The 26978-nt window shown below is 47.5% G+C and overlaps 1 protein-coding gene across 2 annotated transcripts in view; it reads right to left on the bottom strand.

The window, feature by feature from the left end:
- LOC144174005 (uncharacterized) overlaps window positions 1–26658 on the bottom strand; it is a 40288-nt gene extending 13630 nt beyond the window's left edge. For both annotated transcript variants that reach the window (XM_077702405.1, XM_077702406.1), the window contains exons 1-17: window positions 26490–26658; window positions 26101–26138; window positions 25983–26028; window positions 21701–21756; window positions 21581–21623; window positions 19352–19398; window positions 19226–19271; window positions 18468–18555; window positions 15776–15938; window positions 14303–14665; window positions 9995–10118; window positions 9373–9401; window positions 7710–7886; window positions 7471–7646; window positions 5354–5544; window positions 4777–4799; window positions 2846–3106 (exon numbers count right to left, since the gene is read on the bottom strand). In XM_077702405.1, coding sequence (XP_077558531.1) covers window positions 2846–3106; window positions 4777–4799; window positions 5354–5544; window positions 7471–7646; window positions 7710–7886; window positions 9373–9401; window positions 9995–10118; window positions 14303–14665; window positions 15776–15938; window positions 18468–18555; window positions 19226–19271; window positions 19352–19398; window positions 21581–21623; window positions 21701–21756; window positions 25983–26028; window positions 26101–26138; window positions 26490–26568 — 1950 coding nt within the window. In that variant the 5' untranslated portion in view covers window positions 26569–26658. The remainder of the gene's footprint in view (window positions 1–2845; window positions 3107–4776; window positions 4800–5353; window positions 5545–7470; window positions 7647–7709; window positions 7887–9372; window positions 9402–9994; window positions 10119–14302; window positions 14666–15775; window positions 15939–18467; window positions 18556–19225; window positions 19272–19351; window positions 19399–21580; window positions 21624–21700; window positions 21757–25982; window positions 26029–26100; window positions 26139–26489) is intronic.
- Between the last annotated feature and the right edge of the window lie 320 nt (window positions 26659–26978).

Below are 26978 nucleotides of genomic sequence, written 5' to 3' on the forward strand. Positions count from 1 at the left end.
TTTGCTCCCGAGTATATATGAAGTTAATGCCAGTAACAAATGGATTGTGTTAAACACTGCAGGGCGACACACTGAAGACCAAAAATGCAATGTATGACCGGAAAGTTGCTTTGTGTGGCACTACTTGGGGCGACAAATAGATTTCTCCCACGCCTAAAGGCCAGCTGCACACAAATTTCACCTCGGCCAAATTTACTTTCAATGAAAGTACATACTACCAAAACAACCGGGACATGACTGGTACCCCATGAAATGCATTGTTAATTAGTTGGAAACGTTTAAAATAGTAGCTCCGTCGCAGACGCCGCTGCACCTGCCGGCAGGTCGCGCAGACAACCATGAAGTGGAAGATGACATTCCGGCCGGCCAGGTGCTTGTTTCTCCGGCCAGCCAGGAGAGCCGGTCGATCTCCACTGGGCACGCTTCTCCAGGGCTGGTGTGAGCGAGAGTGGTTGTGTGCAGGTTTGCCCCGGCCGGCCGGCCACTCGCTCGCCAGCTGCAATGCTACTTCAGCCTGGCCGCAATGGCCGCACTCTTCTCAATTTCACTTCCAAAATTGCAGATATTTTATGGACGTTTGCACCGGGCATACGCAAATTTCAGCTGTAATATTTTCTATCTTGCAGACTATACAAAACAAAATTAAGGCTTTCAACAGGCTAAAATTCTGAGTGCAGTTGGCCTTCAAAGGGACACAGAGGGCAGCCAGCAAGTTGGTTTCAAACAAAAGTCCGACCTACCCATAGCCATTTTAGCGCTGGTACGGTACCGAAAGGTGCCTGAATTGCTGAGAAATCCCTCACCAAACAACGCATTTCCCTTCTCCATTTCCGTCGCAGCGATTCCATGGTGCAGGAAGCAAGCAAAGCAGCAGTGACGTATAGCGGTATACAAGCAACCAAATACAATGCTACCACGTGCCAAGTGGTTTTGTCAGTTTTGGTCAAATCAGTCGTGCTTTTCCAAACACCCAGGTACTTTGCTGTTCCGGACCTCTAATCAAGATGTTTCTTCATGAGACCCGTGATCAGTATTGACGCTTTGTTCAAGGAAAGCATACTGTCCTTCTTAGGCAGTGCAAATGTTAGCATCGAACCAACCGCATAGCTCCTGCACGCTCTGCTTGCATAGTGGTGCCACCCCAAGTATGGACGAGTAGCAGCCAGAGCAGTAGTAGCAGCCGGTGGCAGCCATAGATGTTACGCACGCCAGACTTGAAAACCCTGACCTTAGAGAAAATAAGCATTTCCACTTTTTTTTTTTTAATTTACCAAAAGCATGCAGGGGGCCATAACAAAAGTGGCTGTGTACAGAGTACTGTACAAGGGTCACACAATTATTTGGCCGAGTATTGCACCCTGTACTGCACCAAACCGAAAGAAACTTGTTGGTGTTCGGGGTCACCACATGAATATCGGTTGGGCTCCCATGATATTGTTTCACGCCTCCTTTTCAAGTTATTTGACGTTCAAACATGACACTACAATATCTTCCAGTACAGTTTTATAAACTTGTGAAGGTTTATTGTTAAAATGCTTGTCATACAGTTTTAACCTATTTTGGTGTAAGTTGCATTGTATAGGCTGTATTCACTGCCATGGCAACCCTTCATGTGCGCTGCCGTGTATGTGCCACACCATCTGTGTACGTCGGGCCCTACGAGATGGAGGCACTTGGCCGCACCGTCACCCGACGGAGCACACCACCCGACAACAGAAAGAGCTGTTTGAGGTTCAAAGCTGTGCCTCACTGAACACAAAGTAATATCTCGATGCAAAATACTGTTTGTTCCATGCAGCACCCTATGATCTACCTATCGCCAGACACTGCTGAAATCATCACACAACTACGTAGAGTGGTAAAAATTTTCGAGCCTTGCAACTGTACTGTGATGGATTAAATCGTGTGTAGTCTACCGAAAGCCCATCGCTTCTTTTAGTTCTGTCACTTGTTAAAGGACAACAACAGAAATATTGTTGCCAACAATTTTGCCATGTGGAAGCCTAGCTCAAGTTATTTGTCTGAAGGCTGCTTGCGATTCGCCAGTGTTTGTGCGAGCGTGAGCGGTGTGAGCACGGCATGGCTCGGGAGATGGCCTCACATGTCGTAGCTGCAACGCTACCATCGTATTTAAATCAGTATATGTGAAGCATTTCTTCAAAAGCGTTATTTGATTTTTGTACATAACCACACATTAGAGGGCACTTGTGTCGACATCTGTGGTCGCAGGAGACTGCAGCATCAGCCCCCTGCATGCCATGTAGCTTCCATTCACAGGCGTGGTTTCATCCTTTGGTAATGTGAAGTTCTCGGGCGCAAGGACAGTGCCACCACAAAATGCGAGTGCGATTATTAATAGATCTGTTTACCACAGCCGAGAATCGGGTTGAAACAGGGCAGGTGATACACACCGATGTTTTTTTTTTTCTGCGAGGTGCAGGCACATTGCACCCGCACCTCACAGAAGAAGAAGGGGTAAAAAAAACCCATCGGCATGCGTCATCTGCCCCGTTTCAACCCAATTCTCGCAGAAGGCACAGTGGCAAAGGCACAGCAGCACATGCATGGCGGTTTCCAGTGTTGCCAAGTGAAGAAGTCACCCAATAAACTTTTCAGTGAATACCACCTATAGCCAGTGGCCAGTCCATTTCCCCCCCCCCCCATAAGTTCTGGGGGCAGCCTTGTTCGCACATATGGTTGGGCCTTGGAGCAGCCATGTTGGCCGTGGCACGCCCATGGGCACTAGCTCCCTTGCAGCATGGAACTGCCCCGCGTGACTTGGTTCGAGGATGCCAGAGGGCAGCTTTACGAGAAGGAAGGACTTAGCCAGAGGGACCACTCTCACCTGGTGCATGGTGAGGTGCACCTGGTAGGTCTTGGGGCAGACGAAGCTGCGGGGGCAGTGCGGGCAGTCCTGGACGCCCACTGGGCCGTGGCGCAGCCGCTTGTGGCGCGTCAGCTCGGCCACCTGGGCAAAGCGGCTCGGGCACTCGTCGCACTGTATCATGCCGCCGTGCTTGCGCCGCATGTGGCCCACCATGCAGCGCCGGTTGAACGTCTTGTAGCTGCACTGCGAGCAGTGCTTGCGCAGGGGCTCCAGCGACGCCTGTTTCCCGAGGGAGAAACAGGGACCAAAATGCATTCCCAGTAAAGTGATTCCGCACCATTGCAGTCCAATGATCAGTTTTACTTGGCAGTGTACTGTGAGCTTCGACCAAGTGTTTCGAAAAGCATGAGCACTGCAAGACGTATTGAACAAAATCGACATATTTACGATATGTAGTTCAGTCATGAAGGAATATTATCATCTTTATTATTACTATTTATTAAATTATTATTAACTTCAGCCATGCCATTAGGCTGCCACAATTTGTCTCAATGTGATGGGTTTTGTCAGCAAGCTGCCAGAAATCTTTTCTTTACGGTCGGTACGTTTGTATGCATACAGCCGCTGATGTGGCTATAGGTCCGAAATACCAGCGATTGCTCGACGACCCTTCTTCACATTTTTCTGAACTTCGAGCCACTTTCCCCATTAGTTGTCTCTTGCACAAATTTGTTTTCTCCTAGGGCGGGCAGTGTTCACTTCATCGAGGGGGCACTGTCTCATGGTGCTGTACTGCATGATGCTCAGGCCAATGGACCCCCCTTCCTTGGTGGGGGGATGGGGGGAACAGCGAGAGAGAGAGAGAGGGGGGGGGGGGGGCTTGTTCACAATCCGAAATGTCACTATATTGATTTTCTTTGGTGTTTGGCGTCTTCACTATTTCTTCAATATCATTCTCGACCAGACAGACGGGCATCATGAAGCTTTGATTTCACCACTGCATCCACAGAAGCAGCACTGCCGGTGGTGGGGTGCTCAGGGAAGGAGCACCATTCAAACCGATAAAAAAAGACACGCAAAGAGAAAGTGGGGTGGCCTATTCGACAGGAGCAACAATCGCGTTGGATTCAGACACGCTGGAGGCAGTGGTGGCAGTTAGTCACCCTCCCATAGCATTGTAACGTGTCATCGTCACCCTCACCTGCCCAGCTGCCACCTTTCTCTGCACCGACCTGGACAGACCTTTTTCCAGTATCGGTCCTCCTAACGGCCGCCCCGGCAGACTAGAGTTTCAGGCAGAAAAGCTACCCCAAAAATTGAGCTATGAACAAACCTGTGCATGAAACATTTTTGTCCTTCAGTCTCTCCCGCGACCACCCATCACCCCTTCCGTTCACGTGAGAGCCACAGAGGCAGGCGCACACTCCCGAGACTAATCTGTACTGGGCAGAGCGCCATCTTCTTTAGATATCTTTTTTTCCCCCCTCTTTGCTACTGTCAGACTTGTAGGCATGTGCTCACAGTGTGGGCAGCCTCAAACGTGTTTGCCCCTTTCCTCTGCAGGCTTTTTCTTTTTTCTGTGGGCACACATAGCTGTCGAAAAAGTGGGGATAACAAAGTGCAGCGTAAGAAAGCAGTGAGGTGAGAATGAGCCCACTTGTTCATATTGCCCAGGGTGCCTAAAGGGAAGTACTGGATCGACCCTTGAAAAGGATCGACATTTGCCCTTTCCTATTACAAAACCATGCCAACAGCGGCAGTTTGGAACAGGGAAGAGTTCCACGAGGGGAAAAAGGTATAACACTGCCACACTGCTTTTCACCTAGAATCTCAATGGGCAGTGGCTGTTAAGTAAGGGTTCAGCTACAAGAAACCACAATGGAACGCAAGCAGAAACCTTTTTCGATCCCTATAACATAGAGATACTACAAAGGGCAAGGGAATCTCACCTTCTCCTCGTCTGTCAGCACATCTAAAAGGAAGAGAAACAAGACCAATTATATTTTATCCATCATGAAACCAAACAGTATGTCAAGGGCAGCATAGACAAACAGGAGCCACATTTTTGGTGACTACTATTTCTCATTGTAAGCTCAACTACACCAAAGTTGAACACATCAAATTCTCGTGTGGAAACTTTATCATTGGTGTGGGTTGTACGTGCAAAAATATGGTATGTAGTGACACATCACATAGCAATGAAGTACATATATAAAAATACTCTTGAAAAACAGATATCAAAAATGAAAGTTCCGCCCTCTCTAAGAAAATGGCTGGCACATTGAAAAGCTGGTCATGATACTGATACAGTGCGTTTGCTTTTGAGCTGTTTTTCTAAGCGAAAATCTTGAATATGTGGTTCACCCCTTATCCTGCAAAATTATTTTTTTTTTGTTTGCTATACCCATGGGAGGCCCTCCAAGTTTCTTCCGAAGAGTCACGTGAACCCGTATCTCATACGGGTGTGTAAAATGAAGCAAGGTGCATTCACACAGGTATCTACGAAGACAGCGTGCGAGGGCTCACTCATGTGCGAGATGGCCATGTGGTAGCGGAGTGTCAGCATGTCCTTGTAGCGCCTGAAGCAGTACTTGCAGGAATTGACTAGACGCGAGGTCAGGTGGGTGTAGAGCACGTGGCGGCGACAGGCCATGGCGTTCTTGAACGTCTTGGGGCAGTCCGGACAGTTCACCGAATTGGGATTGTGCTTCTCATCCCTTGCGAGAAGAGGGAGCAAGGCAAGGGCAAGGACACCACCAGTTACTACTACTACACACTCACAGAGAAAGGAAAAATAAAGGAATTGCACGCCATAAAGCATTTATTCACATGTTGTTAAAGGAGTACTGACACGTAATTTTGGTGTTACGTTTTTTTTCGCTGCTATGCGTGCCTACCAGCCCACTAATCATAGAATGACACATTAGACGGTCGAGCGCAGCGTAAACATTCATTTACGGTGTCGTTTATTCATGTCAGTTTCGGTTTCGACAAAACGAACGCCGAGCGGCCGCCATGACAGGAGGTATCACGTGACGTCACCATTCTTGCCGTGTCGCTGCCGCTCTGGAAGCGCGCGCGAGCGAGTGCACGTGCATGCCCAGACCGGCCGAGGTCTTCGCCGTCCCCACAGGCCCGGGCAGCATGACGTCAGTCCCAAAACCATGACGTGTACACATGCCCAAGCAGCGCGCGCCAACCACAGCCAGCGCGTCGGCTTCGTCACGGGAGCCCCGACGTCGGCAGTTTGGGGTAAGTAGCAGATGATGTCATGTCGATCTGCTCTGGGCTTTCTCGTGCGGGCGAAGATTAAAATGGATTTTAAATATGTTTCGCTGAACGGCTGCTGTTGAAACTTGCTGGGAGATATCTCCTGATAAAAAGGAAGCGTTCTACATAGTTATCTCAGCTTTGAAATTTCGTGTCAGTACTCCTTTAATGAAACCTCAGCACACTAGCAGAGATAGCTACCCCCCTTGTAATAATACTGGATACAACAATATACAGGTTATAACAATAAATAACCGTCGCACCATCAACTTCACAGTATGTCAAAAGAGAAAAATAAAGGCCTACAGTGGCCGACCGTTTTTTCAGACCCTGAAAATTCGGACTTTCTGGGGGACCGCCAGTGGTCCCAAGGAGTAATGACTCACAAATTTTTCAGACTGCTCTTTTATTTGGACTATTTTTTGTTCCCCACCAGGCCCGAAAAATCGGTTGGCTACTGTATACCAATGCTGTTCAAACCCATTGTATAGGCTATAATAACTGAACCTGACAGTATTCGACCATGTGAAAGGTGACCCTATTGTCTGCGACACATGTCTACACACCTCAGAAAGCGTTACCAGCTGCTCTATTCTCTCCTTTTGCGCTAGCAGTGAAAGAAGAGACCTCAAAGTGCTGCGCACCGGGCATATGCAGCACATCTGACATCCTTCCAACCCTTAGGAATGATCACCTGGTTCGTTCTCTATGCTAGGCAAGAAGCCCAATGAAAAGTGATAGCTGTTCCAACTTCCTTTGTTATCTCCTTTATGTTGTCAGGAGTGTGCCTACCCCTACGGTGGGCATAGCATACATCCCTCCCGAGCTGACCATGCGTGTTTCATTGAGTCATTTGGCAGTGCTTAGCCACTGCTGCCATACAATTTTATTTCGGTTTTTCAGCACTCATTGAAAACAACTGAATGCCGCGAAAATTGTTTTGTTTTTTATCGAGCCACTTATAACAAGTATTGTTTCGAAGTGTCCTTGACATTCTGTTCGCATAATGATATGGTTAAAAGTGGGCTGGACTGTGAACAGAATAATATTAGATCCCTGCTCCTTATGTTATACCACCTGAAAGATATCAAGGTGAAACGCAGGCCCCCTGTCATATGGAACTGCTGCGGGGCATTGTTACTGCAACAAGCCCAAAATATCAATGAACTGGCAGGGAGTCCTTACGCGTGAATGTGACAAATACGACCGACTTTCTTGCTGCCTTCTATCGGGCCACTGACATATACAGGCCTTGCACTTGCAGAGACCACAGCATCCGAGAGAGGCTAGGCCAATGTGCAAGCAGAGAGAGGCAAAACAGCGCGCTGCAAGCGTAGACAGGCGCCGGAGGAGAGGAAGGGAGGGAGGCGGACCTGTGTTGCAGCAGGACGGCCTCGGAGGAGAAGCGCTCGAAACACTCGATGCACTTGTGGAGGAGGGCAGGGGCGTGCACCTCCAGCAGGTGGTTCTTGAGGGCCTCGACCCCCTCCAGGGCCACGTCGCACAGGCTGCACTTATGCAGCTGGTGGTCCTCCACCATCAGGTGCACCTGCAGTTGCACGGCGAGCAATGCTTTGCTGCACTGCAGCAGCCACGAAGCGGGCACACTCACCTGCACTTGGTGCAGCAGCATGTAGGCAAAGTGGGCAAAGCGGGCACCACACTTTTCACAGGTGCTCAGGGTGTGCTCCGGGTGCTCGGCGGCATAGTGGTCGGTCAGCTGCTTGTAGCGGTGGCTGTAGAAGTTGCAGTGCTCGCACGTCAGCCGGTTCCACCGGTTCCTGGTCTCCTGGAGACGGGAGACCGCGCCAGCAGTGGTAAGCACCGTTGTCTAGTTCTAAGAGGAACATCTAACAGTGTGCTGCAGCGCCGGCATTGCGCATACCTTGAGAATTGCTTCTGTCCAAACCACTCCTTTGCTTGGGCTCAATAACTTTTTTTATCACAATGACACATAATAGTGGCACAGTGAAGCACTCATGCATGAACAGCTGCACCGAATGAGCACTGCAGAGCGCCATTTATGGGTGATTGTCATTTTGTCGGAATGTTCACTCATGGACTATAAAATTCTCAAATGCAGACGACTCATCCAGTCACAAACATTCTTAACAAGAAACTATAGTGCACCGGTTACTAAATGTTGCTTGCCCGCTTAGATAAAATGATAAGGATGTCATGCACCGAGCATGGTCAGCACTTAGACAAACACAACACATGCCACTGCAATGCAAGAGACAACTGACCGGCACAAAAAAAGAAAAAAAATGCTGGCCTTTCAATTTGTGTAGTAACTTGTTAGATCTACATAGCTCCAGCCATAATTATTTAAAAGCAGTGTTGTACACTGCTCACTCCAAACAATGTTACTTGGACGGTTCTTGGAGCAAACTGCCATTGCTGTATTTCTCGCACTGTGGCTATTTCAAAATTGAAATAAAATGGGATTTGATTTAGACAGGCATACTCCGAAACGGCCACCTTGGCTGCCATCTTGGAACGGTGGTGACCTCACCAACACCCCCCCAAAACATTTTCCCTTCCATGGACTGCCACAAAGCATTGTTTTAGGGGCGAAGCCCCTTAGGACCTCACTCTTTCCGGGGCTTGGCGCCCGTGTACACAGTGTTGCACATGCGCGAGGAGCATTGGATTGAAATGGATTGGATTGGATTAAATTGAACTGTATCGGATTGGATTACATTGGAATTGTATATACTGCACACACGTGTTGTCACTGATTTACATACGCAAGTGGGCAATGCCACGGATGATTTACGGTAAGAACGATCCCCAGTGCTTCGCCCACTTGTCATGATTCACTTCGTGGAGTAGCTTGAATTTTTTGCAGCTGCTCCAAGGGGGGGGAAGAGGGGGAGGTGTAAACCCTGGCCACTTGGAAGGCTGCCCCCAACAGGGAAATACTGTTCTGATTTGATTTTGAAGTAACTGGAAAAGCACAGGTGCCCCTCTCCTGTAAAAGATTACAACTATTATCACAACACCCTGTGTGTATGCAAAAAAAAAAGAGCAAGAAAATGCAGAAAATTAAAGATATGTCATCTACTGTAGTATTAGAATGCAAGAAACAGCATCTAAATTAACGTGTCCACGTAATTCTATGCCACTTAAAAAAAAGAAAACCTCACTACTGCCTCGCTTGCTACGGTCCAGGTTTGTTTGTTTTGAAACAGCAGCACAAACATGTTTTCAATTATTTTTCTTTGTCTCCATAAACTGCACTGAAATGGATACACATAAAAGGGAAGGCTTACCTTGACCAAAGGTTTGAGGTCTTTTTTTTCTGAGAAAAGACAAAAAAAAAAAGAATGATCGATTGTAAATATTTTAGCCATGTAATTACCCCAACAAATAATATGCTAGTTAAAATATCACACTGTAAAAAAAAAAGCATTTAGCAATTGTGGTTTACATACATTAATGTCTACATTTAGGTAATAAGAAAAACCGAGAATGGACCAGCATATAAAAAAATGGTGCATTAATACGACAGTCCAATTTTTGGTGATGGCACGAATTAGGTTCACAGACTGAGAACAACTGTGTAACTATGTATAATGTGGTAAAGTATGGGGGGCACTAGCTGCAAAGCCTGACGGTGCTGTAAAAGCTAAAATTGCTGTAAAAAGCATTTCGGAGGACTGTATCAACACATATCAAGCACAGCCCACAAAGCACAGTGAGGACAAAGCAATCAGTTGTGGGTTCTTTCCCCGCTTTGTTTTTCAGGTTTTTTTTTATAAATGGTAAAATTAATGCACAGTTGCAAGTGCCTTTCCAAAAGTGCCACCTCAGCAATTGCACCAATCTCTGTGACCATACCTGCTGCAATAGCAACAGGGGGAGGAAGAGGGGAGGAAGTGGGTGCCGACTTACTGCGAGCACAGATGGAGCGGTGCTTGTAGAAGAGGGTGTCCAAGAAAAACCGCTTGGGACAGTGCGGGCACTTGAGGGGAGCGTTGCTGATGTGCTTCCGTCTCAGGTGAATCTGCAGGGCACCCTGCAAGACATAGCCCACCTTCTCCACTCGGTCGCTGTCTATCGGAGCCGCATTACGCACGCACAGCAGCGCTTCTAAAAAAGCAACAGCTGGCTGGTAAGAAAGAGAAGTTTTTTTTTCTCATGTCCCTCAACTTGCGAAACACCCACATGCACACGACAGACTCTATAAAAGCGCCGTAAGGCAGGAGTGGGGAGAAGCAAAGGCTGGTCATTGCAAGTTTTTCCCTTTTGCACTACTGCGTGCATACACTGCAACACTGACAGCCGACAGTTATGCGCAGCCCGAGCCTAGCACTACTGCACTGCAGAGTCATCACCATGCTCCAAACCACGAAAAAATTGAGGCTGCTTGCGTCTTCTACGGCAAAAAAGCAGAGTAAAGTGCACAGTGGTCGTTCTCATTATCCACAGTAACCATTTGTCAGCCTTCCCTTTCCGTTCTATGCCAAGCATGCACTGATGTGTCTCACTGCTGTCTCGAATGCTCATCGATGTTCCACGCTAAACGCTAAGCAGACATAATGGAAAGTCCTTGGTGTTCACTTGCTGTGGTGGCACATTTCAACTCAGCAGTGTTGATGATTACCCCTACCCTTCTTCGTTATGCTGAAGTTTGCTACAGCAAGGTTTAACTATATAACGAGCCAACATCATGTGACTACCAGGTTGTACTAAAGTGAGTTCGACTGTAATTACAGTTACAACAACAAAAAAATGACCGCGTATCTGCTCCTGTCGACGAAAGACAATAGTCGACTGGTGCCCCTGCCAAGTAAATGCCTCCCTTCTCTTTCCTGCTCACCTCTCATGCTGTTCCTCTCCCATCTTGTACCTCCCAAGATAACACGCTACAGGTTTGCTCAACTCAATTTAAATTTACCGCATTCCACTGCTCCAGGCAGGGTGCGTCGATGCCAGCGCTGCCATACGGTGGAGATGCGCGTGAATCGAGGCGTCCTACTTCAACGTTTATAGCAGGGGTTCTCAAGCATGTTGGTCCCAGGGAACCCTGCTAAGTTCCGTTAAGTGCCAAGGAACCCCCCCCCCCCCTCCCGCCATTTTTCATTCCGTTCATGCTACATTAACGTGCAATACATTCAAAAGCAAGCAAGGGTATCGTTTCTTTTTTTTTTTTTTTTTTTTTTTTTTGCCGTCGACATTATGCGAATGCGTACGCTAGCGGCACCAGTCACCAAACAGGAGAAATGTGCATGGGGGTAATATAAGGCCGAGATTAAAGTGCAATAGTTTAACCACGTGGCCCGTTTTCGGAGTCTGGCTGGCTACAAGCTGCTGGCGAGATTTATTGCGCAGCTCGCACGTTTCTGTTATGTTATGCGCCGAGATGTGCTTACTGACACTCAGGCGTGAGTAATGGAGGTTTCTTAAATCGATCGCACCTCAAGTTCACCATATAAGACTTGGCGACTGCGGAACCAGGGAAAATTTATCAGTGGCTCGCGGAACCCTGAGGAGGGGCCTGCGGAACCCCAAGGTTCCGCGGAACCTACTTTGAGAAACCATGGTTTATAGAACCATGTTGCCCTTCTCCACGTGCATTCCAAGCGGAACATGCAACCTATCTAGATGAACCTTTCGTAACTGTTGCCGTTTGATTTTTTTCCCGCCAGGTAGAGCGGGCAACAGTAGACGACGGTTTTCTGCAGTTGATGTAGTATTTCATTTGCATTCGCTATTGCAAAAACAAAGCATGCGTGAATCTTAATAAAAGAACACTGCAAATGTCACTCATGTATTGATTCTCTCTGCCTGTTAGAAGCTATAGTTAGAAGCTATAGAATGCTGTTAGAAGCTATAGTGGCGTGGGTGACAGCAGGTGACGGAGTGAATGTTTTTTTCAGCAGTGGATGTGGTATTTCATTTGCTATAGCAAATGAAATCCATAATTTTTTTATAAAGGAACACTGGAAACATAACTTACATACAGTAAAATCTCGATGATACGAATCTCGCGGGACTGCGAAAAATATTCGTATCATCCGAAATTCGTATGAACCAATACAGACCAAAAAATGTAGCGCTGAAAAAAGTTTTCGTGTATTTCTTTTTGTACTTTTGCCTGAAGAAATTCGTGATTTTCTTCTGCATTTTTTTACCCCCACGTCGCAAAGCAGTCCTTTCTGGAGCGCGTAACGCTTCGCGCTCGTCACCTCACTCGCGGTGCCCAAGCTCGCTACATGCCGCAAGTCAAGCGTGAACCGCATGGTGCGTTTTTGGACGCGATTCGCACACCTCGGCTTTGCGCGCACTGTATTTTCACGCCTGTATCGACGATTTCGCGCCCGCGGTAGCTCCTACCTCAACCAGAAAATGACGCACGACGCGCGCGGCAGGATGGAGAAGCCTGACGACTTGCGAAGCGCTCGAGACAGCCGGCTTAGCTCCGCCGGAGATGGTTAGGCTTAGCACCCCGGCAGACATTTCATGGGCGCTTTCACTAGCGCCGTGAATGATGTTTTATAGTGCCGTTTTCGCATGCATAATCAGCTCCTTTACCGCACAAGCAACTTAGTGTCTGCCTTGAGCGGCATTTCAAAGAGCGGTTAGGAGCGTTCGCTCGAGCAGCCTCGCCACTTTGCGGCCGCAGCCGGCCACGGCGCGAGAAGCGTGCGGGGTTTTGCGGCGGTGTCAGCAAGCAGAAAACAACGACCCGGCCGTTTCTAGAGAAAGAGCGACAAAGAGGGGAGAGAGAGCCGTCACTTGCTCGTTCGGCAGTCGGGCCTCTCACCGGCTCGTTCGTATCATCTGCCGGGCCGCACAGGTCCGTTCGGAACAGCCGAAATTTTTCCCATTGCTAACAATGCAATTTCGCCGGGACTTTTCAGAAATTCGTATCATCCCGAAATTCGTATCACCCAGAATCGTATCATCGAGATTACACTGTATTGACTTTCTGCCACACATTTGCGCAATGTTTTGTTCTTGTTCAACAATGTTGACAAGTATGAACATTGACACCAGACTTAGATGTTTAGATTTGGCTGTGGGTATATAAGACTATTGCGCAGTTTCTGTTTCAGTTTGGCCGGGTGGCTGAATCGAGTCACAGACCAAAAATTTTTGTGTTTAAGTAGCCCACGAAAGACTATCGTCTTTAAAAAATGATAAGGTTGACAATAATGTTCAGAGTTGTGCAAAGAGCAGCCTGCCAGCTTCAGTGAGCACTAGGGCAGCAGTATTCCCTCCTCTATTCGTGCTGCAATGTACCTTTTTTCAGTACCGGTCCTCCTAACGGCGAACTAAAAATGGCAGTAAGGCACGCCCCGAAGAAAGTCGTTTTTTCGGAGAACTTGTGAACACAATATCCTGCTCCTGTAGTCCCTTCCGCACCGACCCGTCACCGTGCCTTTCACATCAATGTTACGGTAGCAAGCACACGTTACCGTGATTCATCTGCAGTGGTCGAAGCCCCCCTTTTTCTTTCCTTTTCGTTATTCCCTCACTGGCAGGCGAGTGCTCGCAGAATGGACAGCCTCAAAGTCTCTGCCCCTTTTCTTAGAAAACCTTTTTTGTGAGCCCGTACGAACCCACCATGATCTGGCTAAAGAGAAAAAATAAAAACGCCCAGCGCTAGACAGCATAGCCACTCCCCCAGCAGAATCCTGAGGGGAGCCCTTTTGTTTATTTTGCTCGAGGCGCCTGCCAAAAATGGTGGACCGGCAGCCCGCGCATGCGCAGATCGCTACTGGAAAAATGTACATTTTCACTTATGCAAAATGCATTAAACTGGGCAACCCCGAGTTATTAACAACGGTGGCAACTTATCATGGCTTCTAACACCGATTTGTGTTATCAGTTGCAGTGCCTTCGCTGCAATCGCATCCAGCCCTACCACAAGACGGGACTCCACGGCGGTGAGATAGAGTTCTTCAATATACACCAGTTGTGAAACTCCACTTCAGAATCTGGGCCGTGCGAGAACCATTGCTTTGTTGTAGCTGAGGGGCCAGTGTGTCGGTGTGACACGTAGGGAACAAAAACTAAACTTTGCCAAACACTTATAACTTTCCCCATGCATGCTTGCCTGTTTTCCCCCAGTGCAGGAAGCCAACTGTATATTTTTCGATACACAAAGTCGATGGGGAGTTTCGCTACTAATGTACAGTATTGAGTAACCCTTGCGAGATAAGCTCGAGGAGGTTGAGGGTGGCAGGTACGCACGTTTGAGAAGCAGAACCGGGGGCAGTGGGGACAGGGGATGCGGGGTCGTCGAGGGGGCAGGGTGGCCAGGAGAGGGTCCTTCTTGAACTTCTTGATGATGGCGTACGGCCAGCAGCCACTGCTGGCAGCTGGAGCATCGCCTGCTGTGCTCGCACTGCCGTCACTTGCAGGAGGAGGGGGCAGAGGAGGAGGAGGAGAAGAGCTGGCGACAGAGTCGGACCCTGCAGGCTGCGGTGTGGGCGTGCGCGGTGGTGGTGGTGACGGTGGCGGTGGCGGCTTGATTGCCCGAAGAGAGGGCACAATCTCAGCCGCGGCAGCCGCTGGGCGACAGGCGTCCCTCTGCATGTGCAGGTTGTACTGCTCCTGCCAAGGCAAGGAAGGGACACCAGGGTGAGGAACAAGGCGGGGCTTCCGGGTTGACTGCCGGCTTGGAGATAGAAGCACGACTTTCCCTACACGAGGCATCTCCGCTCGGCTTGCATTTGTAGTTATTCGGCTTTAATAGGAGAGCCCCGAAACACTCTTTGAACACTGTCAATAAACTGGCACAATTGTGAGGAATGTACTCAAGGATATCTGAGCCTGTCCCCCAAAAGAAGAAAGCTTACAATTACGCTGCTAAGTTGTTTAACCTTCCCAGCACTAAGCTTGATTTCATGCACACTTCACATTACTTTTTATACGTCAATAGCGCCTTCACGCTTTACAAAGCAGAGGTGCCTGCTATTGATCAGAATATTTTGTGCACTTCCAGCAACACCCCAAAACACTGTTCTTGCTTCCTCTGCTCTTTTTATGTCCATTAGTGCTGCTGGCAGCACACTTTCACACTACGGTGTTCGTGTTAATATTTTTTAAAGGTACTGTATCATCACATTCGTCCCAAGGCATGCGTGTACCCTGTGGAAAGGACTTGTGTAGGCACTTAGAGTCTCTTACTTTCTTGCGAATTTTTATTTATTTATTTATTTGCAGCTTTGTCAACCATTTTACCATACAGTGTTTTCACAGTGGCATTTGGCGGAAACCACTGCCTCACTGTGCTCTTTTACGAGTGCAAAATAACCGAATTATGCAAACAGATCAAATGGCTTTGGATGGAAGGATGAAAGTGTGCACTCTTTTCATAATATGTCATGAACACTAACTGCAGCATTAAAAAAAAAAAAATTATGAGAAGAAATCACAGTTTGAGGGCCAATGTGCCCCATAACACAAACAGGGGAGAATCAGGATTGCTTTAAAGTAAGCTGGAATACTTCATTTCGGGTAATCCAAGGAATGGGAATTATAAATATAAAGATATTTATTGCATTATACTACACAATTTTATATTTGAACTTTTCGCTAATGTCTAGCACTATCCAACTCGAATTTTATTTCAGTTGCAATTTCATCCCCTCATTGAAGGCCAGGCCCCTCTGTCACATTGAAAAGCACGACATGCACAGCTGGAAACAGAAGTCACCCTACCTCCGAGAGGAACACGACATTGCAGACAGTGCAGCGGGGCTTGTGCAGAATATGAAGGCACATGTGCTGGTTAAGGGTCCTCCGACTCTTGAAGGCTTGCTTGCACAGTATGCAAGACTGGAGAGCTCCACCGTGACTGTTCTCATGCACCGTTCGTTGGTCCCTGAACAGGAAAGGACACCAATGAGAAAGAATTAAAGGGCGCGTGCTTCACGGCTGAACAATCAGAGTGCACACTCGGCGAACTGCAACAATACAGAGAAGGCACGAAGAAAAGTATGAACATGACTATTTCTCGGAACACACATCAGGCTGTTTCCGTTATTTTCACTCACAGCTTACTTTAGATGTGGCGGCTGGCCAGAAATATGACTGCGTGCAGCCCGTCTTTTAGTCAGGGAACAATTACCCTCAGTGTGCATTTTAAAAGTGGGCCAGTTTGTCCGTCAAGAAAATCGACTAATTCATAGTGGGGTCTAATGTGCTGAAGCCACACTTGGGCTATGAGGCGTGCCATAGTGGAGGCTTCTGGATTAATTTTAACCACCTGATCAATTTTGAGCAAATGGGTGCTTTTGCTTTTTGCCTTCACCAGAAAAGCCACCACCGTGGCTAGAATTGAACCCCCGTCCCTGGGCTAAGCAGCACACCACCTTAGCCACTGAGCCACCATGGTGGGTCTGTTAAGAAAATTGAAGGCCTGCCAGCATCATCATCAGCCTATCTACGCCCACTACAGGGCAAAGGTCTCTCCCATAGATCTCCAACTGTCCCAGTCCTGTGCTAACTGCGACCAATTTATCCCCACAAACTTCTTGATCTCATCTGCCAATCTAGTGCTGTATTCGGGTGGTTGTTTTAGAGCGCTCTGGAGCACTCCGGAAAGCGACTCCGTGATCAGGTGGTCGAAATCGAGCGCTCGATGTATGTTCGGTTGGTCGTCTCAGAGCGTCGTCCTCCACTCCGAGCACCTCCGACTGCTCTGACTCCGAAGCGGGAGCGTCGCCGAAATCTGGAGGCGATCGGGTCCCGTGACCCTGGCCGCCGCGGCTTGCCCCGCTCGCCTGCCCACTGCCCAGTAGGTGGCGTTCACTGGGGCCTAGCCAGTGGTTTGTTGAGGGAGTATTTCGACGTTTTTGCTTCTCGAGCTATTACTGAAGGCATCTCCGCATAATGTCGAAACGGAGACGCCTATTGAGTGTAGGGGAACCGTCTCCGATGCTTCTGCAGCTCGAAATCGACGCCGAGGAAGACAGCAGCTCAGACGGTGACGACTCGCACGTTTACGCGACAAAGTTCGCCGAACTGTTCGCCGCACCGCTTCCTGTGTTCAAAGTGCTGGATTACGTTCACAACTTTGGCTTGGAGCTAACGCGTCTAAGGTGGCCACCATTTGTTGAAACACCTGGCACGGCCTGGCTGTTAGCAGTTGCCGTGTTATCCGCGGCGCGGCGCCACGGTCGCGTTCTGCTCCAAGATCGGGTACGCGTTCGGTTGGGGAGCGGTGACTCTTGCTCAGATTGGGGGAAGCGGCGCATCGGCGTACTCCGAGTCGGAGTATCAGAGCGACCACCCGAATACAGCAGTACTTTCTGCCGACCCCTGACACGCTTGCCTTTTCTAGGGATCCACTCTGTTACCCTTACCCTGCCAGCATATTTGGTGCTAACTATTAGTAATGCTACAACCATTGTTTTTCACTCCTTTGCACTTCTTATGGCAGTGTAATGGTGCCGGGAGGATGTGGTGAAACAGTCGTGGAATTTGGTGCACAATTTTCTCTTTTCCACACAAAGTCAGTAAAATTGAGAAGCACTGCATTGCCACGCAATCAAAACTGGAATGAGCCCTACTTTTGCCGTGTTTGGTAAAGTGGAAGCTACAAAAGACACAACACTATTCAGTGCTACGGCTATACTCTTCGTTAGCGTACATGAGAGAAATTACTTGCAAGGTCACACTGCTTGCACAATGATTTCTGTCTTCTAGTAAGAGGTGTTTTTTATACAGAGCTGTTTTTATCTTATTTTGTGCAGCATGCAAGTAGAACAAGGGATACATTATGAGCTGCTGCTGTCACCCAAGAAGGCCAAAAAATCAAGGAGAGCTGGCGGATGTAAAGACAAAGCAATGGGAGTGCTGCAAACATTCGAGGTGTGTTTTTTCAGCTGCAGACAATACACAAAAGGTAACATATCCCCAATTATAACAAGACACTGTTAGGCATTAAAATTTCCTTGGCTGTTAATGTTTTTGCCAATTTCTTGCCAGCACCACAAGTCTCAATTTCTACTATGCACAGAGGGACATAGGTGCACTTAGCCACCAGTTTGTTTGTTTTTTTTTTTTTAGCAGAAAACATCACCAAACACTACTGGCAGGAAAACCAGCAACTGAAAGTAATTTAATTTAGAAAGTCGGCGCATCTGAACTAGAGACGCTCATCCCCTCATTTCTATGCAAAATCTGGCATATGCAGTTATAACAAAATATGCACATAAGGCTTTTTGCCCACAGCTTATTCTGGGAAGAAAGAGACAAACAGTCCTTTCGTAAAAAAAAAAGCAATAGGTGACTTTTTACGGTAGAAAGTGACTTGCACAAAAAAGCTTTTAAAATGACATACAATCTAGCAATGATACCGCTATGACACACTTGGCAGAAAAGAGGTGAATGGAAGGCGGTGTATTACCTGGATGAGCTTGTGAAGCTGCAGTGGGGACAGTGATAGCACTCTGGACTCTTGTGGATAGGGGTGATGTCACCACACAGCTCAGGAACTGAAAATTGCACAAATTCTTTTTGAACCTCTGCAGCACGACTAATAAATGAGATTTACCCCAAACTGCTATCTGGGAATTGTGTTGCTTACATAAAATGTTAGGCACGATGCTATGTTTCACTCGTGGTTTTACATTTGCTCATCTTTACAGATTAATGCTATCTCCTGTAACACAACGGCTCAGCAATTTGGCATTACGTGATTCAATTAATGCCATGCCCAATTGCTAACGTTCGGATTGGATGGCTTACGACATCTGACCTGCCCAATCCAATCACATGAGCACCCCTTCTGTTTGGCCCTTTCCCCCTAGCCCCCACTTAAAGCTGCCGCAGTAAACTGTCACATAACGATGAGCCCACTACAAGCAAATGTATTGCACAAAGAGAAAACATACCAAAATACAGCATTACTCAACCCCTCCAAAGAGTTCCAAGCAATAGAAGACATCTCTCAGCTTAAAAGCATGTCATAAGAACCTCACGAACAGCCCCAAATTCTTGTGATGTGGCCACTTCACGAGACCTTTTTTTTTTGTTTCTGCCCCCCCCCCCCCCCCCCCCCTCCCCTCCTTTTCCTTGAGATGAATGGTAAGAACCACCTGTATGCCTGCTTGACACAGCCGGCCTGTCGTGCAGGCATACAGACTGCTCTGACATAATGCTCACCCTCCCTCTGGATGTGGAGCCTCCTGTGCTCTTGTCCGGTCAGAACCTGCAACGCACGTGCACCCTCATTCGACCACAACCACGTGTGCACACCCACTGCCAGTAAAGGTAAAGATTTCCACTTACATGGGACTCGCAGGAGTGCCTCAGACTGCAGGAATATCCAGCTCCAGCTGCACGCATTGGTTTTGACAGAAAGGGGGGGTGGGAGAGGGAGGGAGAGAGAGATAGATAGATAGATAGATAGATAGATAGATAGATAGATAGATAGATAGATAGATAGAGTGAGAGAGAGAGAGAGAGAGAGAGAGAGAGAGAGAGAGAGAGAGAGAGAGAGAGAGAGAGAGAGAGAGAGAGAGAGAGAGAGAGAGAGAGAGAGAGAGAGAGGGGGGGGAGGGGGGGCAAGGGGTAAACACAAAGTTAATGCCCCTACACAACACAGAAAAGCAAGTCGGAATTTAATCGATCTAGTATCACTTGCAACGCGCGACCTGGAGGCCACAACACAAGTTTTACGATCTGAAAGGCAGGTGTAAACTATAAAAAAAACTCCTACCTGGCACAATTGTCTCGATGCATGTCTCATGTGGAAAGACAACAGAAGCCAATGTTTCAATACACCATGAAAGTGTAATCAATAGAATATTGATAGACCGATAAGCGTTGAAACAGGCAACCCAAAACTATCAATAGCTGTAGTTGTCCACGATTGCAGAGCCTGCGTCCTGGCGGGGGTGGCACTTACGAAGGAGACTCAGGAAATGGGGAGATTTGTTGCCCCCTCCCACCTTTCTCCGCCAGTGCTACCCAGACATGTTGCACCACTAGCATGCAAAACTTTTCTTCACTTCTTGCACAAAACAATGACTTATTCCTACCAAACTTTGCACACAGATGACTTTTTGGAGCCTTCCTCTTTGCAGGACAGGTAGGACAGTAGCAATCGCCCGACTCATTCACCACAAAATATCTTGCCCTTTTTAAACTCCCCCTCACAGCAATGTGACGACAGCTTTCAATTTTTTTCTTCAGGGGGGGAAGGGGGGTCGGAGAGTGAAGGGGCGAGATTGACTTGAATTTTCCTGAATCAGCAAGCCCTAATACTGCCAAGCTTTGCGTTAAAAACCTGACTTATACACTAAATTCGGGCATGTTTTGGTAAAACCTATGCAACCCCCAATATTTAGCTAAGACCCAATGTGGGGACCTGGAGCTAGCATTGAATCCCACCAACTGAGGGCAATCGATACCGTCAGGTGAGCGAAACCATGTCGTCTTCCACATATCAACTACTCAGTCAGCTTTTGATATTTGGCAGGGTGCTGCCAGCATACACAGAACAGTGCAGCAGGCCAAATAGGTTCCACACTGTGCCTCTCATGCATGAAAACAGTGGTTAAAGGGGCCATGCAGACAAAACACAAGTTTTATTCATTCGAAAGATTGCCTCATTAGAATCATACTGACACCACTTTTAATGCGCACTTTGCTCCAATAAGCTATATAATTAGGAAAAAAGGGAGTGGCCATGCGACTCACCAGCTCATTTCCCACAACAGAACCTACGATGTCATATGCACAGCTATGCGATTGGCTGAGGCCGGCAAAAGGAAACGCAAATTAGCCAGGATTTATAAGCTTGCTGAACAAGCTATTTGCGCTTAAATGTAATGCCTATTCATTTTGCAGCAGAAAGAATGGTGAGGTAAACAATGAAAGTTACGAAAATACACGTAAACAAAGAAGTACCGATGCGCACTGCCGTTGGTGTACTGGGCGTACTATGCTTGTTTTAACTGCACAGCAGTCTACCGCTTTGGAGTTGTCTTACACGACACTGGCCAGTTGGCGTAAGCTACGTTGTCTTACGTGACCCTGTTTGTTAAGCATGCTTCGTGTTTCACGAAATGATTACTTTCTGCCGTAACAAAAATGAGCCAGCTGCAAATACAGTCAAAAACAAAGCAACGGCGGCCAACGGTTCGCAGCTGAGTATGGCGGCACTGTCTGGGAGGACTGACGGTAAGCAAGGCTGCAGCATCTAATGGCACACTGGAAGTTCGTTCGAATACTTTATGGCAGACGTCAGGAAAACACACGATTTGGCCGGAGAATCAAAATTTTGACCTGAATTAATTAATTCCTCAGTGAATACGGCATCATTTGCTGCCGGAAAAGTGCTAGATGCACTATAAAAAAAAGAAATCTTTTGAATAAGACAAACTTGTATTTTGTCTGCAAGGCCCCTTTAAGCATAGGAGGCAGATTAAAGTGCATGTATTCACTGCTAAGGTGACAAATTGATTACATACAGGACAGAGAGAGAGAAAGAAAGAGACCAAATCCACAGCTCACCACTTGACCCATTCCGGACGTAGATCTTCCCATCACAAAATTCCTGAAACATGCATACAGCACACCAAGTGTTATACAAGGGCACAGCAGAGACACTGGAGAAAAATTGTCTGGACTAACCGTATAAGTCTGGTTGTGGCAGGTCTTTCGCACAACGGGCACGGCTGAACTGGAACCTAGAGCAATGCAACATGTGCAGCAGTTACACCATGCAAACGACCCCTCCATCCACTGCAATGCACTCATCAAGCATCCTTGGCAAGCAAAATGAAATGGTTTGGAGTGTGTAGCCTCCTGATCGGGCAAAGTGCAATTTTCTGGTTTCAGAACACAGAAGCCAACATGATACAATATAATACTTATCAGTAACTGACGAGCACCCCCCTATTAAACACACACTACTTTGTTAACGTTGACATGTCTGCTGCAAAGAATAAGTTCCTAATCCTCCTCTTACATGCTGTTTGTTCTTATACAAGTATCGTGGACACTTCAAGCAGAGTAGCATAGGAAAACCTGTTGTAACTAGCCTTGCTACTCTCGCACAGCTTTGACTGTGGACATATTGCCCATTATAAGGTTCGAGCAAGTCAAACTAAACAGCAGGGTCAGCCATATAGTAATTAACATAGAACCCGTACCAGCGCAACGCGTCATCGCATCATTTGTAAGCCATCATAAACTGAAATAAATAAACTAAATAATACAAACTAAACTAAAACAGGTCATTTCGCAGCTGCCAGGTATGGTGATGAGCAGCAGCTTCTCGATCGCCTCACAGTTCCATCCACCCACACCCGCGAAGCACCAAAAGCTGCTAAACTAGTCGCAGATTTCGAACATCACCAATATAGCTAGTACTGTAAAATTGTTAGTGTATCTGCTTGCTTCACTACAAATGTCATCAAAAAATGATAGTCTGCCATGTAATACTCTCATCTTTCTTCCCCTCGCACTTTTTGCTTCCCCTCTTGCTTTTTACATGTGAATGCGACGAAGATTTGTTCAATTCAATTTTCCTGTGTTTGCACTGATTGCACACCACGTGTTCGGACTTTTTGTTGCTATCGTGCTTGGAGCAGCTTGAGTCGTTATCTTTTGTTTTAGTGTCTGCGTTTATCTTGCCTTTCCTTAAAGGCCAACTGCACTCAAAATTTCAACCTCCCGAAAACCCTATTTTCGTATAATCTGCTTAAAAAGACCGCAACAAGCAAAATACAGCAGCTGAAATACACGCGTAGACTCCGCAAGTGGCCAACAAAAATCGGCGATTTTGAAACCTAAACCGAGGAGAGCGCGGCCATTGCAGTGACGTTGCAGCCGTCCAGCTAGCGGGCGGACGGTCACCAGATCAGGAAAAAGTCTGCGCGCAAGCTCTATGCGCGCACGGGGCAGCAAATGGGTGAAGCGGGCACAGCAGAGCTCGACCGGTTCTCCGGCTGCGTGGCTGGCCAGAGGAAGAATGCCCCGTTGAATGCTTTGTTGGGCGAGTTGGTTCATGGCTTCAAAAAATTAAAACGAGCGCAAAGGACGAGGACAAAGAAACACAGTAGACTGGACGAGCGTTCGCTCGTCCAGTTTACTGTGTTTCTCTGTCCTCGTCCTTTGCGCTCGTTTTACTTTTTTTAATATCCCAGTGGCTGCAACGTCCCAGGCGCGCCATGACTGTTTACGCGATCCGCCGGCAGGTGCAGCGTGGTCAGCGGCAGAGCTTTTAAGTGCGAATGCACTTTATAAGCGACCCCAAACCTTCCACCGCCGGCGGCGGCGGCGGCGGCGTCCGCAGTCCTCCTCTCCCTAGCAACGGCGTGGAGCGGAGAGGAGCGTCGGTAGCAACGGCGCGGTGACGTCACTTCACCACGTGACCGCACTCGCTCCGCCTCCTCGCCGTGGCTGCGCGCCGCTCCTCGCGCCATGACGTCATGGTATGACGTCACAGCGCGCCTCCTCTCCCCAGCAGCTGCCGCGCGCCTCTCTCTCCACCGTGACGTCACACTCTCTCCTCTCCCCCTCGCTCGGCTGCAGCTGCCGTGCGCCGCTGTCCCTCTCCCCTTGCGCTCGCCTCCTCTCTCAGCAACCTGGCTCGGCGCGCTCGGCGCGGCGTACCCCCCTATATATGCAGCGATAAACTGCCAGACCTCCGTGGGTCGGCTCGCGCGCGCTCACGGGCGAATGCCAACGAATTTTAACTTTACTCCCCCTCATAGCATCACCCCGTGCATTCGCACTTAACCATGTTCACCCTTGGGGAAATGCTTGGGAGTTTTTTTTAGAAGCTTCTGACTGATTAACGAGGCGTCTCACGGGGCCACCACTTGTGTCCCAGGTGATTTGGTGGCACGTACTACCCATTCAAAATAAATTTGGTCGAGGTGAAATTTGAGTGCAGTTGGCCTCTAACACCGTTTTTATGTTGTTTCTTTTCAAATTTGTTTACTATTGCAAAAAGCAATGCAATATTTTTTTTCCAAATAAAAGAATGCTGGAACTGTCGGTCATGTACCCACATTTTGCCTTATTAAATGTGCCCGGGGTTTTCTCTGCGCTTAATTATGTGGATATGTACAAGCCACGGTAGCAGTTTTGTAGTTTGAAACAGTCTTGCTTATATGTCTATACCACTGCCAGCTTCTTTCACCTGTTTCTTAATTTTTATTTGGCCAGGCAGTTGAATCGAGTGACAGAAAAACGGAAATACAGACCAAAAATTTTGCATTTACCTTCACACTCGCATTTAAACCCAACAAAGGCAAACGACTTTATAAACTGATTTTGATACATCCAGGTTCTGCTATGTAACTATGTTGCAGCAGTTTAAAGCAAGGCTGTGGCTAGCATTCCGTCCAGACGGAACAATATACAAGTGCAAAAGTTCCGTCCAGATGGAACAGAGCGCTGCGGGTTATCCTCTCGTCCAGACGGAATCCAACTGAGAGCTTAGCGTTCCGTCCAGACGGAACCGGAGAGAAATTTGTTCAGTTCCGTCCAGACGAAACCAAAACCAGCTGATTAGACACAATACTCGTTCTTCAGATTTGGTGTAGAGGTTGCGCCTCGGATAATGGCACTATTGTACTGGTTTTGATTCCACCCGGACATGCTTTATTTTTTTTTTTGCATGGTTCTGCCAGCATTGTGTAACAGTAACTTCGCGCCAACTTTACAATTGACACAGTGCGAGCAGTCGGTCTTGATTTTGCACTCAACCGGCTGTTCGGCTACCGCTCACTAGAGCCAAGGCCGACGTATCCATCGCCAGAGTTCCGATCATCTGTAGTTCGTAATGGTGAATACTAATTGACAGTTATTCTAGCTAGTCAATGAGTGGAAGCGGTTCGTTCGGCTAGGTAAACATCAAGAAAGACTGCTCTCCTGCTTGTTGTGAAGTGGGCGTGGTCGAGCTTGGTGGTTCGTTTGACGGGCGATCATCTGCAATCACTGAGTGATTATTAATCAAATGTGACTCTGGCTAGTCAATGAGCGGAAGCAGTTTGACCGGTTGGGTAAAAATCAACAAAACTGAAGAAAGGCGATCGGACTAACTCTTAACTCCGTCAAACAGAACTCCAAGCCGCTACCTCGACCACGCCCGCTTCACAACAAGCAGCGAGAGCAATCTTTCTTGATATTTACCCAGCCGAACGAACCACTTCCACTCGTTGACTGGCCAGAATAACTAATTAGTAATCACCATTACGAACTACAGATGATCGGAACTCTGGAGATAGATACGTCGGCCTTGGCTCTAGTAAGCGGTAGCTGAGCGGCCTGTCGAGTGCAAAATCAAGACTGACTGCCCTCACCAGACTGACTGCCTCACCACGTCAATTGTAAAGTGGGCGCAAAGTTAGCTGTTACAGAACGCTGGCACAACCACACAAAAAATAAAAATAGAAATAAAGCATGTCCGGGGGGAATCGAACCCAGTACAGTAGTGCCTTTATCCGAGGCGACACCTCTACATCAAATCTGAAGACTGACCATGGGGTCTGATCAGCCGGTTTTGGTTTTGTCTGCACGGAACTGAACAAATGTCACGTCGGCTCCGTCTGGACGGAACGCTAGCCACAGCCTTAAAACAAAGAGATATGCTTCGTTTATATGAACAAAAATTTAAATTCTTGAACGTTTCCAAAAATGTGCTCATAATATATGTTATTCCTGAATAACAGTTTTGGGGCTGTGCTGCAGTTACAGAACAAGTTGCTTATTGCTGGATGTGTTCACACATGCAATCTTACCCAGATTTTAATGTACTTCCCAATTGTAAGACCCTCTTTCTTTTTCAACCATGGCGCTAAAAGTTAGAAAATGCAATCTTGACTATGGGCGCGAGTAGACACGACTGAATGGGTGTTAACTGCAATAAACAACACGACGGGCTGAATCAAGCAAACATTACCTTCATCTAGCGATATGTGATCAATTTGCTTTCCGGGCTGGGGCGTCTGCGAAAGAGAAAAAAGAATATTAAAAAAAAAGAAAAAAAGATCGCCGTAGTCTGGAGTAGCAGGTCTTACCCTTTGACAACATCCGACAAAGAGAGTGACATAACCCCCTGAAAAATAATAAAAATAAAACAGCACCAGATTACAGAGTGCTGAGTGGTCGAACGCATACAATGCTTACGTTCACATAGCAGTTAATATCCGACATTAAATGCGGCATTATCACAGAACACGTCGTGTTCCAACACGAAGCGGAAACACGAAGCCCACTGATCCCTCAATCTGCCTGTAAACTTTTCGTAAACATCAGCACGTGATAAAGTAGTTCGGAAATTGCGCCTCATATGTAGGCGGGTTCGCCAACCTACGCCAACGTAGCTGATCTTCGACACTTCGGATAGGCCTAGGAATGCAAACATCAGTCACCGTTATTGTAGCTGCAAGATAAAAATGAAGTCTACCTTCGGGCATGCCATTTGGAAATACCAGGTCAGCAACAAATGGTTGAGTCCCAAGATCAATGAATATCTTCACTGTCATTGTTTTTTTGCAGTATTTGCATTTGATGGCAGCCAACTATGAGGCTCTCAATGAACACCGCGAGCAGGGTTAAAACGAGAGATGCGGCGGTTGCTAGAGCAGCCACAAGGGGCGCTGCCAGTAGTTCGGTTCGTTTGCGTCACACGAGTTTCAGTTTCTCCATCGTTTGTGTAACAAATGTTCAAGCAAAAACGTTTAGTAACCTGTTGTATTGCGTTTCAAAGCTAATGTAAAACCAATTGATTACAAACTAAAACACAAGCATTAGCTTACCCTTTTGAAACCAACCAGCATTTTACGAAACTTTCGCGCGCCATTTTTAAAGAAAAGCATCTGCTTTGAATCCCTCCATGGAAGCATGGAAGCTATGCCGACGAAAGTCCGTAAATAACTGCAGCATAGTTTGTGGG

This window comes from Haemaphysalis longicornis, unplaced genomic scaffold (assembly GCF_048455015.1).
Source record: "Haemaphysalis longicornis isolate Haplotype H1 unplaced genomic scaffold, Haemaphysalis longicornis Haplotype H1 scaffold_3, whole genome shotgun sequence".
Classification (NCBI taxonomy): Eukaryota; Metazoa; Arthropoda; class Arachnida; order Ixodida; family Ixodidae; genus Haemaphysalis; species Haemaphysalis longicornis.